This window comes from Protobothrops mucrosquamatus, unplaced genomic scaffold, assembly GCF_001527695.2.
Source record: "Protobothrops mucrosquamatus isolate PMUCROS unplaced genomic scaffold, P.Mucros_1.0 scaffold1705, whole genome shotgun sequence".
NCBI classification, from domain to species: domain Eukaryota; kingdom Metazoa; phylum Chordata; class Lepidosauria; order Squamata; family Viperidae; genus Protobothrops; species Protobothrops mucrosquamatus.
Window position 1 is genome coordinate 213,301 of NW_015387856.1, and position 15,013 is coordinate 228,313.

Genomic DNA, 15,013 nt, shown 5'->3' on the forward strand with positions numbered 1-15,013 from the left:
TCCTCCCTCTCTCTGGGAGGGGCACTGAAGGAAATGCTTCTATAGAGAAATATAATCATTAAGAGATTAAAATAAAGCTTTCAATGATCACTTACAACCCCTAAAAGATTCTCTGTCCAAAACTGCTAAAAATGGTAACATGTTTTTTTCTGAATTGTGAGATGGGAAACACATAGAAATATAGCCTAAGTCTTAAAACATGATTGACATACATTTTAAAACAAAGAAGAATCCCAATCCCTCCAAAAACCCAAGGGGGAAAAGACAAAAAATTTCAGCATCATTACTTCTCCTGCTGTGATCCGTGGCATTTCGGTAAATATTAAATGCACAATCTGAATTTGCATTAAAGGTGGGAAACAGCATCTTGGGTTCAAAAGCCAACGGGCAACCAGTGTAACCCTTTCAGAATTAATGTTATACAAGGCCACTTTATTGTTTGTTTATGTCAGAAGCATCACATTGAAAATAATGCATAGTGTATGACATAAAATTTAAAATATTAAATACAAGATTAAATTATGTACAAGTTAAACAGATCTTGCCCAGAAACTAGTAACATTAATTGCTTTCTGTTGTACTGCCATAAGGTCCTCAAGTGTACATTGATCAGGGAACAAAGAACAGGTATAAATAGGTGTTGTTGTCTGCATGTCGCCACAATCAGAAAGTGCAGAAACCATTTTATTATACCGTGTTTCCCCCAAAATAAGACCCGGTCTTATTTTCTTTTGGGCTCCGAAAAAAGCTTATTTTTGGAGGATGTCTTTTTTTTTCACATAGAGGAAGCAGTGAACGCAGGGGCCAACAGGAGTGGGAGCACTGCCACTGCAGGCCCCACCCTCACCGTCCCACTGTCTACTTGCTTGCGACTGCAACACACCAAACTCTTGGCATGCCCCAGCCTCTGCCTGCCCTGCCTGCTGGCCCTGCTGCTGGGAGACTTCTCAGCCCCTGGCCACTGAGCAGCTTCCCATGGGGGCTCTTCACTTTCCTGGCAGCGCTGCTTTCGGCCACCCTGTCGGGCTGCTCCTGCCTGGCACAGGGCAAGTCAGCTGAGATCTATGACCTCAGGAGCACCCCCCCCCCCACTGTTGGTGGAGCCGCGCTGCATTGCACAGCAGGCACGAGAGCTGCAGCGCCCAACAGGGCCCAGCATGTTTTGGAAGGGAGGTAAAAATAAATCCTGCAGTCTCTCATCGCCACCGTGCAAAGCCCAGCATGGGCAATAGCAGCTGCGGCTTCTCCCCTCCAAGCATGCCAGGATGTGATCTGAATAAGACCCAGCTTCACCTGCTATTGAAATGCCTCCCGGCTCTTGAAATGCCTCCCGGCTCTTTCCCGGCTCTTCTCTATGTTTCACTGCCTTCCGCAGTGCAAGGGGCAGTGGCGAGTACCACTTTTTCAATGTGCTCACTGCTCACTTGCAGCAACTGGGACCGCTGTGGGTGGCACTCACATGTCCAGTAGCTGCTGCAAGCACATTTTGGGAAAGAGTTGAGAAACGTTTCAATAGTAGGTCAAGCCGGGTCTTATTCAGATCGCATCCCGGCATGTTTTGGAAGGGAGAAGGCACAGCTGCTATTGCCCAGGATGTGATGTGAATAACACCCAGCCTGACCTGCTATTGAAACGCTTCCCAAAAAGGGGAACAAACGGGAAGGGCGCCCGGACTCATGACACTTTGTTTTGATTCAGGCGCTGCTGCTAACTTGGAAGGAGCGGCTTTTACATTTGCATGCCATCTCTCCTAAGAGGTCTCGCAGAGAGGTGGGTGAGCCCTCGTCCTTAGCTGCGCAGCTTCTTCTCCTATTCTCCTCTGCTTCAACCCACCCTAGCCCTCCATCCAGCAGCTAAGGATGAGGGGCTCACCCACCTCTTCACGAGGCCTCTCAGGAGACACGGCATGCAAATCAAAACAAAACACCGCGAGTCCGATCGCCCTTTCCATTTGTTCCCCCCTCCTCTCTCCCTCACCCCCTTTCCGTCCCTGGGAACTGTGTGGGGGCAGGGGAAGGGCTATCAAGGGAATGCTGACAAGACACTCCCGGGGAGAGGAAGAAGTAGCCCCACTGCTGCTGACTTGGAAGGAGTGGCTTTTACATTTGCCCACCATGTCTCCTGAGAAGGTTTGCAGAGAGGCGGGTGAGCCCCTCGTCCTTACAGCAGCTGCACAGCTTCTCCCCCTCCCCTCTTTCTCCTCTGTTTCAGCCCAGCCTAGCCCTCCATCTCCCTCCTAGGAGGAGACCAGATTCAAAGAGGATGGGAGGGTTGGGACAAATCTTCAAGAAACAGACACTTCCTTCTGTGCCAGGTTCCCATGAGCAAGCCTGGGGAGAAGCTGGCAAAGAGGCAGCCCTCGAGTGACTACTCTCCCTTTCCCTCCTTCTCTTTCCCCTTGCTTCTGAGGTGAGGAATGAAAAGCCCCATCACTCCCAGCTGCCAGGATAAGGTTAGGGTACCTGCCTCGCCATGCTTCTCCCGCACACATCCGCCTGGGAAAAGTGGTGGCTGTTCCTCATGCCGTGTTTGGATCACTTTTGCAAAAGTGTGGGAACCCTCCGGGTAGCATTGGACTTGTTTGTTTTGGGAAGCGGCAGCTGTTTCATTATCTTGAGATGGGGGAGAGGGGACGACAAAAAGCAGTAAATTGGAGCCGTGTCTCTTCAAGTTCCCGTGAATGGATGGAGCGGCTGGATTGTGGTTTGCCAAGTGTGTGTGTGGTAATGCCGAGAGCCAAGTGCCAGCCTTGGAGAGAGTTTATAGCGGGATGCCTTTGAATCGATCCCTGGATTTGACGAGGTGGAAATGGATTTGGAGAGAGGGTCATTTGTAAGCCCAACAAATGATCTCTTACTGGCCATAGGGGCTGGATGGTCCCTGTGGGGGGAAATCAAAGAGCCGGTTTGCTGACTGGTATAGATGCGAAGGAGGACTTCTGCCTTGTGTGGATCCAGGGGGAGGGAGATTGTTCCTTCCGGATGATACTGTTGCCTTTGGAAAAGGAGATCAGGTTTAAAAGGGGGAAAACAGTCTTGAGGGTAAGTCCCTGCAAGCAGCAGGTGGGACAGATCGTGTGCCTCCCCCCCACACCTCTGCCTCCACCTGCTTCTTAGAGGAACTTACCCTCAAGGCCTTCTAAATCAGAGTGTGTCAGCCAAGAGGCCGGTGGGCTGCAGCTGCTTCCGGACACCTTCAGCCCCTGCATGCGCACTCGCCACCTCCTGTGCCATCCCTCCACTGCCCACTGACGCTCTTAACTAGGGCTTATTTTGGGGTAGGGCTTATACTGCGAGCAACATAAAAAAATCACGCTAGGTCTTATTTTCAGGGTAGGTCTTATTTTCAGGGAAACACGGGTACCAACTGAATTGCCTTCAAATGAATCAGTGGCAAGAGACTATAATCCGGCTGATCACATCTAAAAGTAAACTTAGGACATTTTTCCAAAGACTCACAAATATCTAATCATTTGTGATGACACTAGAAGGAATGGTTCATATTTGTTCTTTTTGTTTTTGCCTGACTTTAGATAGACACATTGTGATTGTTGTGTTAACTTCATCCCATAAAATAAAACATTCATATTAGCATGCAAATATAGACTCAATAATTTTATACTTGAGATGAATATATTCTGAAGAGGAAAAAAGTAAACCTTATATTACCTGTTCTCCCTCAGTTTCTGGATATATTTATACTTATCAGTCAGTGAACCATTAGATGTAATCACTGCCTAGAAAAGTACATGAGAGACATAATTATTCTCCTTACAGTTGACCTTGGCATGCAGATTTCCTTTTTAAAGTGTGTGGAAGAAAGACAATTGATTTATAAGACTTACATCTCTAACTACAGGCGAGTAATTCTGGCTTTCCAGGGACTCTGAAGCATCAGAGAGGAGCTGTGGAGAGCAAGGTTTTCTGTTAGAAAAGTTGATTTCACATAGACACACATCCTCAGATATGTAATTATGTTGGAAGGTAAGAGAACCTTGAAAAATGTTTATTAAAAACCTAGGAACTGTCAAGACAGAAACTCGGATGAAAACGCTAGCTGCAAGGTAGCCATGTTATTTTGAAAATAAGAAATTTTCAGGAATGTTAATTGGCAATTAAAACTTTTCTAGGATTAACTTCTCCACATTTTAACTTAATATTAACAGCACTGAGGTGAGAAAGATACAAGCACAATATATTTTTATACCACAGACTATATTATATAAAGAGAAAAACCAGTTGCAACTTTTTATCAGAAGGATGCCTGGTCTGCGACACACTACAAAAGCTGGAAGGCAGGGAGTGTGATTAGATAGAAGAATGACAAAATACAAACAAAAAGCCAAATCTACAAGACATTCCCTGATAATTACAGGTTTTATCTAGAAGGCAAGAGATGCAAGAACTATGATTCTTGGAAAGTAATATAAAAGATTATTCTTTTTGCTTGAGTAAGATTTGGAAAGGAACTAAGTTTAACAGAAATAAGTTTTCATATCACAACAACAAAGAAACTATTTAGGAAACTATAAGCAACCAGCTTAACAACTGGATTTTACAGAAGCACTGTGTAAAACAGAGGTAGGCAAACTGATATCAGACCAATAACTGTGAATGTTGTAGTCTAACATATTTGAATAATTCTTTATAGCAAAGGAATAATTTGCATTGGAAGCACCATAAAATACTTTTGATGTGCTATGAAGACACTTGAAATCCATTTCTAGCCAACAGCTTTGCTTAGTCTTATGTGAGATTATCCCAAATTCAGTCACTGGTGTCTTCATTTTAAGATGTACTTAGAATCCAAATTGATTAAAATTTGATATTTAACATATATTTATTTTTTAACAACTATTTTGAAAATAGTATCCTCAAAACAGTCAATAATGCTGTTATTTATTTAATTCATTGTTTTCATGTCATACAATTAGTGATTTAAGATATGGAATTGCAAGCCTAGTATCTAGAAAATCATTGCAATAGTAATGGCCCTCTCAAGATAAGATCTTTCCTAACCTCTATTTATCAGTTGTCATAAAATTGTTTTATTGGCTGAATCAATAAAGATAAAAGTAAATCAGGTTAACTATAGTTGCCAGAGGCATCCAGAGCATTGGATGCTTTTGTCAGATGTCAAAAGCATTGCTGCACCTTTGTGATGTGTGTCACACTATTCAAAAGAGCCAATAAAGAAGCTAAAAAGGGAAACAAAGACCATGTTCCACTCCAGCAATCAACACCCAGATAAGCAGAAATTAACAGCAGACAAAATCTAGCAAAACCCCCAATGCCCTAATCAAGAAACTATGAGGAGAAAACCATATCCCTGTCACCAGTGGTAGGGCAAGCTAGTACATATATAAACAGGGAGTAAACTGTACACTCACTAGCTCTGATGAAATTACCTACTCAGGAAATAAAACATCTGAAAGCAAACAACCAAGTTCAGAGACTCCACAAACAGAGTTATTACTTTACCCAACTCTACCCAAAATATATTTTCAGTGCAAATTAAAGCTGTATTAAATATTGCAGCCATTAGCAGCAAGTATTCCTGTATTGGTTTTCTGCTGTCTAATTTTTCACTGGTTTTACCTTAACTATTTACAGCTGTTTTTTTCTCAATCCAATAAAGTCCATTTTCCATTTTAAATATCACACATGTAATATCATGATACCACACTCAATCAGATTGCAAGCCATTGCAATTATCCATTGCAATTTTTAAAAAAATGTTTCATTAGCCATCTTTTGAAGAACTGCCCAAATTAGCACAGATGAAAAGAGCCATCATAATTTAGGTAGGAAGATAACTTTCATGAAACTGCTCCTATATGATATATTGTATGTATGCAACTTTTATCTCCCACATTTTTATCCCCAGATGATGATTTTTTTCTCAAACAATGTGAGCAGAGGGAGAAAGAAAAGCTGTCCATCAATATTTGAAAATATTAAAACTTTAGCAAGAAGAAAAAGAGTATCTAGAAATCATTCCATGAAAGCCCGTTACATTTTACAGCAGATTTCTATTATTTTGAATAGATCAAAAGGCGCATTATCTGCTTACCATTTCTTCAATATAGGGGAACAGCATGTCTCCAAAACATTCTGTTGACTCTATAGGAAGCTGAGCTGGTAGATTATCAATCGAACACATCAAAATCCCAGATCCCTCCACACTGGAAGAGAGAGACATTTCATTCCATGTAATGAACAGCCAAAAAGATGTTATGGATGGAGTTGGGGGAGAAAAGAACTGTCTCTTAAGATTGAGGAGACCACCTATCACATAGGATCTAGGAAATGCTAGGAAGGATGACCTACATCCCAAATCTGGCTTGGATCTTAAATTAAGCAGTACACAAAAAAAAAAATTAAAAAAATCTCACTTCCAAAAAGTCTGATGAATTTTTGCACACTATTTGAGAGAACCCCTTGCCCTTCCAGAGTGGTTTGAGGAGGGGCTCATGTACAAATGACTGCCAAGAAAGGGGTGGTTAGAGAGGAAAGTTTTATTTCCAGAAATTTCTTAAACAAAATTATTTTGGCATCCCTTATGCTTGATTATTCATCCTACTTAAGTAAAGGATTCCAAAACCACTATTAAAAAGACAAAAAAACCTGAATCCTCAGTTCAAAAGCAAGCCAGTACAAAATTAAAAAATAAAACCTCTTACCTGTCATGATTAATATGCTGGTCAGCATCGTACATACAGAATGGACTATCAATTGTTGTACATTCTGTCATAAATTCTATAGATCCTTCAGTGTCTGCTGAGATGTCACATATTGCAACAAGTCTAGAATTGATTAAAACAAAATAATCCATTGACAAAAAGATATCCCTCAGAATAATGAATGAAATACAGGTAGTCCTAGACTTACAACAGTTCATTTAGTAACCGTTCAAAGTTACAATGGCACTGACAAAAGTGACTTATGATCGTTTTTCACACTTATGACTGCAGCTGCAGAATCCCTGTGGTCACGTGATCAAAATTCAGATGCTTATTTACGACGGTCGCAGTGTCCCAGGTTCACGTGATCACCTTTTGTGACCTTCTGACAACCAAAGTCAATGGGGAAACCATATTCACTTAACAACTGTGTTACTAACTTAACAACTGCAATGATTCACTTAACAACTGTGGCAAGAAAGGTTGTAAAATGGGCCAAAACTCACTTAGCAAATGTTTCACTTAGCAACATAAATTTTGGGCTCAATTGTGGTCATAAGTCAAGGACTATCTGTATGTCATTATGGATAAGTGAAAAAAAATTGCTACCTTCAGAAATTATATGAACTGTATTTTTGAACACATGTAAGAACTTCTAACCATATTCTAATTGGATAGTGACGCCAATTAGGAATATCTCTACAGCTTCCTCTGTCTCTCTCTGCACGTATGTGTCTATTCAACATTACTTATAGCTTATATAATGAGGTTGATTTAGCTACATTCATCTAAGCAAGATTGTCATTAATCATAAAAAATGATAAGACTGGAAACCTGAGAAGCGTTCCAGGGTAAACTTTTATTAAAAGGGAATGAAAGCAATGGGGAAGAATGCTAACACAATGCTAGTCACACAGGTAAAGTTTAGACATAAGTACAGTAGTATGAATATTTTTTTTCTATTTATTTTGGGTATTTTTAAAGGTATATTGCAAATCAAGACTGCAGACATGCATAACATTAATGAAATCATAACGCAATAACCACATACAGTAGGTCATATTAAGATAGAGATAGGCAACTATTGTCATCCAAATAGTTTGGATTCATTTTCACCAGCACCAACCACCAAGCTAGTGGCAAGAGACTGTATAAATCCAAACTATCTGAGGTCACCAAGTTACCTAAACAAGATAGAGAAGTGTAGCTACATCCATATGAATATCTGAACTCAGTAGAGAAAAAATTGATTATTATTAGCAATAACAGAAAAGTTACTGCATTGGGAAGAATAGACTAGAACAGTGATGGCGAACCTTTTAGAGACTGAGTGCCCAAACTGCAACCCAAAACCCACTTATGCATTGTCGAGTGCCGGGTGGGTGTGGCCCATTGGCTGGGTGTGGCCCGTTGGGTGGGCGTGGCCCATTGGCTGGGCATGGCTGCGGTGGTAACGGCAGACTGGGTGGGACTAAATCAATCAATTCCAACTTTGCAAGATCTTTTTTTTCTTTCGCAAGAAGCTGAAATTGACTGATTGAACCTTTTTTTTTTTTGCACATGGCGGTGGAGGCCTAAAATGAGGTTTTATAAAACCCAGCTGAAGGCCTAGGACTGGGGCGACGGCCCGCGTGCCCACAGAGAGGGCTCTGAGTGCCACCTCTGGCACCCGTGCCATAGGTTCACCACCACTGGACTAGAAGGATACCAATTTAGTCAACTATGACTTCAGTACAGAATTATTCATTAGAAATGTAATTCTAAGATCCTTCCCAGAATACTCCTACAATTGGGATTAAATGTGTCCCTTTCTAGAATTAATATATTGTATTCAAACTCAAATGATTGGTCTATAAATCTTGACATCACTTGGAAACATGCTATTTGTAAGGATTTTAACATCTTCAGATTGGCAAAAAATAGTTCAATGTTACCTATCAACAGGCAAAGAACTTTTCATCCAAACTTATCTACAGTTTTTAAACTGTCATGCTTGCCGTAACAAGGTTTAAATGATATTTGCCCTATATTTGTTGCTGACAGGCTGTTTAATGTTCTCCTTATAAATTGGGGAAGGCTATTTTATTACTATTTGTCTTTATTGGACAAGTGAGATATATTTAACTAGCAACTAGATAAATTAATTGTCACTGTTACTCTGCCAGCCTAGCCAAAATGACTAATAATGGGAATGATGAAGATAGTAACTGAAGAAGATAATTTGGCATCTGGCTACTCTGGGTACATTAGGGCCAGTTCTCCAATCATCATCTGTCCTTCACAGTGTCTCCTCTCATCGTGTTCCAGAACATCAGAGCATCTTCTGGAGTAATGTTAAAATGGCGTAGGGCAGTGATGGCGAACCGATGGCACGCGTGCCAAAGGTGGCACTCAGAACCCTCTCTGTGGGCACACATGCCGTTGCCCCAGCCTCGCCTCCCCCGCAACCCCCTCCTCACCAGCAGCCCCCCTGGAGGAGAGTCGCCCCCGAACGTGGCCCACACGAAGCAGCGCAGCCAAGGACATGGCAGCCAGGCAGCGTAGACAAGACTCTGCTCTCACGCCCCATCGTGCACAGTTGATGCTGCAGGGGGTGGGCAGAGGGCGTGGTTGCCATGGCGCTGCTGGGCTGCCTGGGCGATCTGCGGCGGGCCCTGGAGGTGGTGAGTGGCCCTGCGGGCAGGCGGGGTGGGGGATGGGGGGCGGGGCAAGGGCGGGGCAAGGGTGGGGTAAGGGGTAGAATGGGGGCAGGGCCAGTTTTTGGGCACTCGGTCTCTAAAAGGTTCGCCATCACTGGCATAGGGGATCACAGACGGAAAGGACATTGCTTTTCCAATGCTTTTCCAGCTTCTTCTTTCAGTGCCAGACAAGCTGGTTCCAACTCCATCCATCCATCCCCCTCTGATACTGGTTGTTTCCAGATCATGTCCTGTTAAAACATCTTACTTGTGCGGCAATTCAGGACAGCCCTCTGTAGCAGCAGCAGAAGGCTGGAGAGGAGTCAAAAGCTTTTGTGCATCCTGTCTGCTTAGCAAGCGTGGGGTGTTCTGCTCCCAGTAGATTCCATTTATCACACAGGTAGCATAGGGTGCAATCTGTAAATGAAACTGTATTTTACTTATTCCCTGTGATGTCAATTATACATGAGTCAAATTAATTATTTTGAATGACTGTTTCCATCAACTGAATGCCTTGCACTTATTTTGACATCAAAATATTTGGGTGCAGAACAGGCTGCCTGATAACAGGTGGTCAAGATGGACCTCTTTTTACAATGCTGAATGCCTGAGGAGAGATTGTACCACTCTGATTCCCACCTCCAGGAAAATTATCCTTTCCCTATGCCCAGTGCTTTTTTTGTAATAAAAAAAAAAGGTGCCGGAACTTACATCTTGTTAATCTTTTATTTAAAAAATTATATATCCAGTTCTTAACATAAATTTAATTTATTGTATTTAAGGCAAATGTTCATAGTAAATTCCAAAGTTTACAGGAGGTGTCTCCACCCACACCACAGCCCTGCGGCAGCCTGAATCCGGGACCTATGGAAACCCAGGAGGAGCCCGGCAGCAGCTTGCCCGCGCATTCCTTGACACAGAGGGCTTGGAGCTGGGGCGCCTCTGCCAGTCAGCAAGAAGCCAAGCTGCAAGCACTGCAGCAGCAGCCCAGCCAAGATTGGCGCCACCGAAGCTGGCCTGATGCCTAGCAGGAATCTGCATCGCCCACCTCCCCCCCGGAGCCTCCCCCGTGCCTGCGCGCTCAGCCTGCTAAACCTCATTTCTAGCTGGGTGATCGATTTAGCAAAGGCACGGGGGGAGGCGGGCAGTGCAGATTCACCATGTATGAGAAGCTGGTGAAGGAGGAAGAAAGAGGCAGCCCCAGCAGCAAGAAGGTCCACCGATGAGCGGAGTCTGTATGTGTGCCTGCCTTCCTTGCCGCTGGCGCTTGCTTCCTCCTTCGCCAACTTCTCACGCACGGAGAATCTGCACCGCCTGCCTCCCCCCTCTGCCTTTGCTAAATCGATTACCCAGCTAGAAATGAGGTTTAGCAGGCTGAGCGGGCAGACAGAGGCACGGGGGGAGGTGGGCGATGCAGATTCCCTGTGCATGAGACCAGGGTTTTTTCCCCCGCTGCCATACTGTTTAAGTTTCTTTAAAGTTTACTTGATGCAGAACGGGAAGGATCTGCATTCTGCATTAAGTAATCTTTAAAGAAACTTAAACAGTATGGCAGCGAAAATCCGGCAGCAGGGGAAAAAAACCCGGTGTTTTGAGATGCCAGACTGGCGTGGATTCATGCGCCTCCAATCCCCTTGCTTGCTGCAAAGCCAAATTGGCGTCTTCGGGCCGCTCCTTCCAGCCCATTTCCGAGCCGGTCCAAAAGCAAAAGGAATGATTCCCACCCCACCCAATCGCTGTGGAGCTTCGTTTCTAAAGACCCTCTGCACAGGCTCTGGACAAACCGAGATCTGGGACTGAAAAAGCAGCAATGGGAGAGAAGGGTTGTTCAAAGGAGGAGGAAGAAGGAGAAAGTGGAAGAAGTCATTACTGAACAGGTGAGGTGTGACAGGTGTCGGGGCGTGGTAGGCCTGGCTGTGGGGGTCCTTCAGCATGGTAAGTGGGGAGCATGGGGCAGCTTCCCCCCTCCCCACCTGCCTCATGGCAGCGCCCCCCGCCTCCCCCCCTTGCAGAGAACCGGTTGTTAAATTGTTTGAATCTCACCACTGGGTTTACTTTTACATCTGACCAATACATAATTAATATATATTATTATTATTAATACCTCCGAATCACAAGATATTGGCTTTATTATTATTATTCCCCTCTGCAGTTTGAATATAAAGTATAAATGGCTAAAAAGAGATTTTCGTAGACATCCCAGCCTTTGAACTACCCAAGGATCTGAAACAGCAAAGTTTTGCTATCGGGCAAGCTTCCACGCCAGCCGCCTTTCTTTCCTCTCGCTTTGCCCTCTTTTTAACCTCACATCCCACCTTCTGTAAAGGAAGGCAAAAGGCTCCCTCACCCTCTCGTGAAAGATGGCCTCCATGTTTATGTGTCTCCCACCGCCACCATCGGCTTCCACACCACATGGTTTGACCCAGCCAATCAAGCCATGCTTTGGCTGTGGTGCTCCGGTGCCTCATGGCTCCTTCTAGAGGAGGCGGACAGCGCCAGAGAGGACCCCCCCCCAGGTGGGCTCGCATTGTACCACCAGTGGGGCATTTTCAAAAGCAAACGAAGATAGGAAGGACAACAATAGGAAAAGAATGCAACTCTGGAAAATCCGTCGAAAAATGACAAAAAAAAAGCCCTGCCTATGCCACTGCCTAGGGTAATTGGGAGAGAGTTTTGGTGACAGCAACCTGGTTCCTTCTGAAGCTGATACTTTTAACCATTGAGAGCTACATGCAAATTATGGGCTTTCCAGAAGCAGGTCTAGATAATTAAGAGTTGAAGAACCCTCCCCTCCCAAAAAATCAAAAAAAGCTTTGTTCAGGTAGGATATGTTGCCAAGAACTGCCAGCATTAGCATGAATTTCAGACAAGTGTTTGATGACTAGAGGGCAAGTGCTCACAATCTATGGTGAATGTCAAAGAACAAAGAGCTCCTAACATGGAAAAAGTAGAGGTCCTACTTACATCATTGTTAAACCGTGATGTATAGAGTTCTGGATGCTTGTAATATTCTACTGGATCATATGCCCCATTAGTTTTCCTTACAAGATGATGGTGTCGACTTAGTACTGTTCCATATACTTTTCTAAGGTCTGTGATGAAATAGACAGTAAATCAAATAAAGATACTAGATACTGCAAATTTCTAATGTACATATAATTGATTTAGTAGTACCTCCAGTTCTAGAGACCTCCTTCAATTCATGGGGTTCCACAAACTCACAAGGCAGAGCATTAAACATTTCCTGGGCACCCTGCAGATAAAGGCATAAGACTTTAGAAATAATGCGAGGCAATGGGAAATAATATTTATACTAAAGTCCTTTGCATACTATACTTTATAGAGCCAGTATGCTGAGTCAATAATGGTATGATGCTCAAATTGGCCAAGGAAAAATGCCATTCAAATCCTACCTGACTTTAGATCACCACGCCCTCCTCCTCAATCCTTGCTCTCATTTCTTTTTCCCTGTAGACCCTACTACTCTGATCCAAAGACCACAGACCACAAAAGGACATTTGTTTCCCCATGTTATTTCAAACTCTGACTCCAAGGGGAAAAATATCTGCTTTCAACCTAGGAATCCTATGGGGAGATCGGAGAAAGCCTCTAAAATCCTGGAGATTCCACCAATGAGTATACACAGTCCCAATATGGGATATAGTCAGTTTTAATATGACTAAACTTTTGTAGCCCATTTTCATTTACCTTTGGGAAAAAAGAGGTAGCTAATGAGGAAAATGTGTGTTGAGTCTTGTGGAATCTTTATAATGAGGTAGGCGGCATATAAATTTAATAAATTAAATAATACACCTATTTTCCCCTTACTTTCTTTCCACAAAGCATTAAAAAAATCTTACTGACTAATATCAACTTTATAAATTAAATTTCATATTGGACTCCTAATTTACCTTTCTGACTGTTGCAGGAATGTTTATACTTTTTGCGGCCATAAAGCTGTGAGTGTGTTAGTTTTTAAAAAGTCTAATGTTTGTGTGTGTCTTTCTCGGGGGGGGGGGGGGAGAGACTTTGCACTTAGTCTTTTGCAAAACTCCATCCAGTTCTCATGAAGTGTGGTTCCATAGAAAACACAGTGAAAACCACTGGCATATTTGACTATCGAGACAGCTTACAACAATAAGAGAGATTTAGTGATATCTATAGGGATGGTCCTGGGGCCAAAAGAAAAAGGTAGGAGCAAGGCATCAGGAATGAAGACCATGAGTTTCCCACTTTGATATAAGAGCAATGCCTTGCTCTACTTGCCACCTGGGGCAACCACATTACTGCACTGAGTATTTATACGGTAGATAGGTATTATGTACTTCTAAAAACTATTTATTACCCTGATCTAGATAATAGTGTATGGTTTCAGTGAGAAAATGTATTAATGTGGGATATTTCAAGCGTGTCTTACCTTAGACACATTGCCAGTTCCTGTAAACACAAATGTGAGGGGCCCAATAGATTTTGGCATCAAGCCTAAGGAAATTTCATAGCCAGCATCCCGAACTGCTTGAACAGCCTGGCTGCTATTTCTATAATTGTGGGCCATACCAATATGCTGAAACCAAAGACAGAAGACAGAAAGTGTCAGTAACACTTTCAGAAAGGTTAAAAATGCTTATAATCCAACATTTGGTTGGCAGTTTGGTACATAGTCTTACCATGAATGGGGTATGATGTCCCAAAGCAAGGAAACGTAATCCCATTCCATGTAAAATATTGATCATACCTGGATTAGAATTGCAATACATACAATCATTAATCATATGATGCAATCATGTTGCCAAAACACACAAAAAAAATCAATTGAAACATAATGGAATTGAAATAGCTTATATATTAAAATTATATCATCATCCTTTCCAAAACAGGTCAGTTATAAAGTTTAGAAGTCTCTTCAAACCTTTATCAAAAAAATTACTAGGAATGAGGGGAACTCTAGCCTATAGTGTTTGAAAGATTCCTGTTGGAGAAAGTTACTATCTATTCTTATCTAAAAATGAGCCAGACCAGATCCTACACATAAATGTAATCTCCTATTCAAATAAATACTGGATAAGATCATCTATTACTTATCCTATTGATTAGATACTGTGGACCATCCACTCCTGAGTGAGGCATTGCATTCTAGTTTTTGTTTTAATGGGAAGAGGCAGGATGAGTAACTACCAGGCAGACTACAACCTCCCAAATGAAACTGAATATACAAATAACCTGACTTGTGATAAGGTAGATGTCAAAGCAAGAACATCCGATGCTAACATCGGATGTTCTTGCTTTGACATCTACCTTATCACACATTCTATGGTCTATATGTTGCACAAATTTAAGACATTCTAAATCAGTGGTTCTCAACCTTTTTAATGCCGCGACCCCCAACCGGTCGTAAGTCGAGGACTAAACCGGTCGTAAGTCGAGGACTAAACCGGCCGTAAGTTGAGGACTACCCAACCGGTCGTAAGTCAAGGACTTTCCCTGCCCGGGAGCGCCGCACATGCGTGGTTCTACCCCCTGCGCTGGCTGAGGAGTAGCTGGCAAGCGGCAGAGACGGAGCAGGCCGACCACCAGCTGGCCCAGCCCAAGGGAGGTAAGGCACCCACCGGAAAAGGGGGAAAAATGGCAGACAGCCTTGCTTGGCGACCCCCGT

The 15,013-nt window shown here is 43.1% G+C and overlaps 1 protein-coding gene across 1 annotated transcript in view; it reads right to left on the reverse strand.

The window, feature by feature from the left end:
* The window catches only part of AASS (aminoadipate-semialdehyde synthase), a 46,503-nt gene that overhangs the window by 23,515 nt on the left and 7,975 nt on the right, over nt 1-15,013 (reverse strand). Inside the window, exons 5-13 of the mRNA XM_015822862.1 lie at nt 14,028-14,095; nt 13,778-13,924; nt 12,535-12,613; nt 12,325-12,452; nt 9,629-9,777; nt 6,683-6,805; nt 6,073-6,184; nt 3,845-3,904; nt 3,669-3,736 (exon numbers count right to left, since the gene is read on the reverse strand). Of these exons, the coding sequence (XP_015678348.1) occupies nt 3,669-3,736; nt 3,845-3,904; nt 6,073-6,184; nt 6,683-6,805; nt 9,629-9,777; nt 12,325-12,452; nt 12,535-12,613; nt 13,778-13,924; nt 14,028-14,095 (934 nt within the window). The remainder of the gene's footprint in view (nt 1-3,668; nt 3,737-3,844; nt 3,905-6,072; nt 6,185-6,682; nt 6,806-9,628; nt 9,778-12,324; nt 12,453-12,534; nt 12,614-13,777; nt 13,925-14,027; nt 14,096-15,013) is intronic.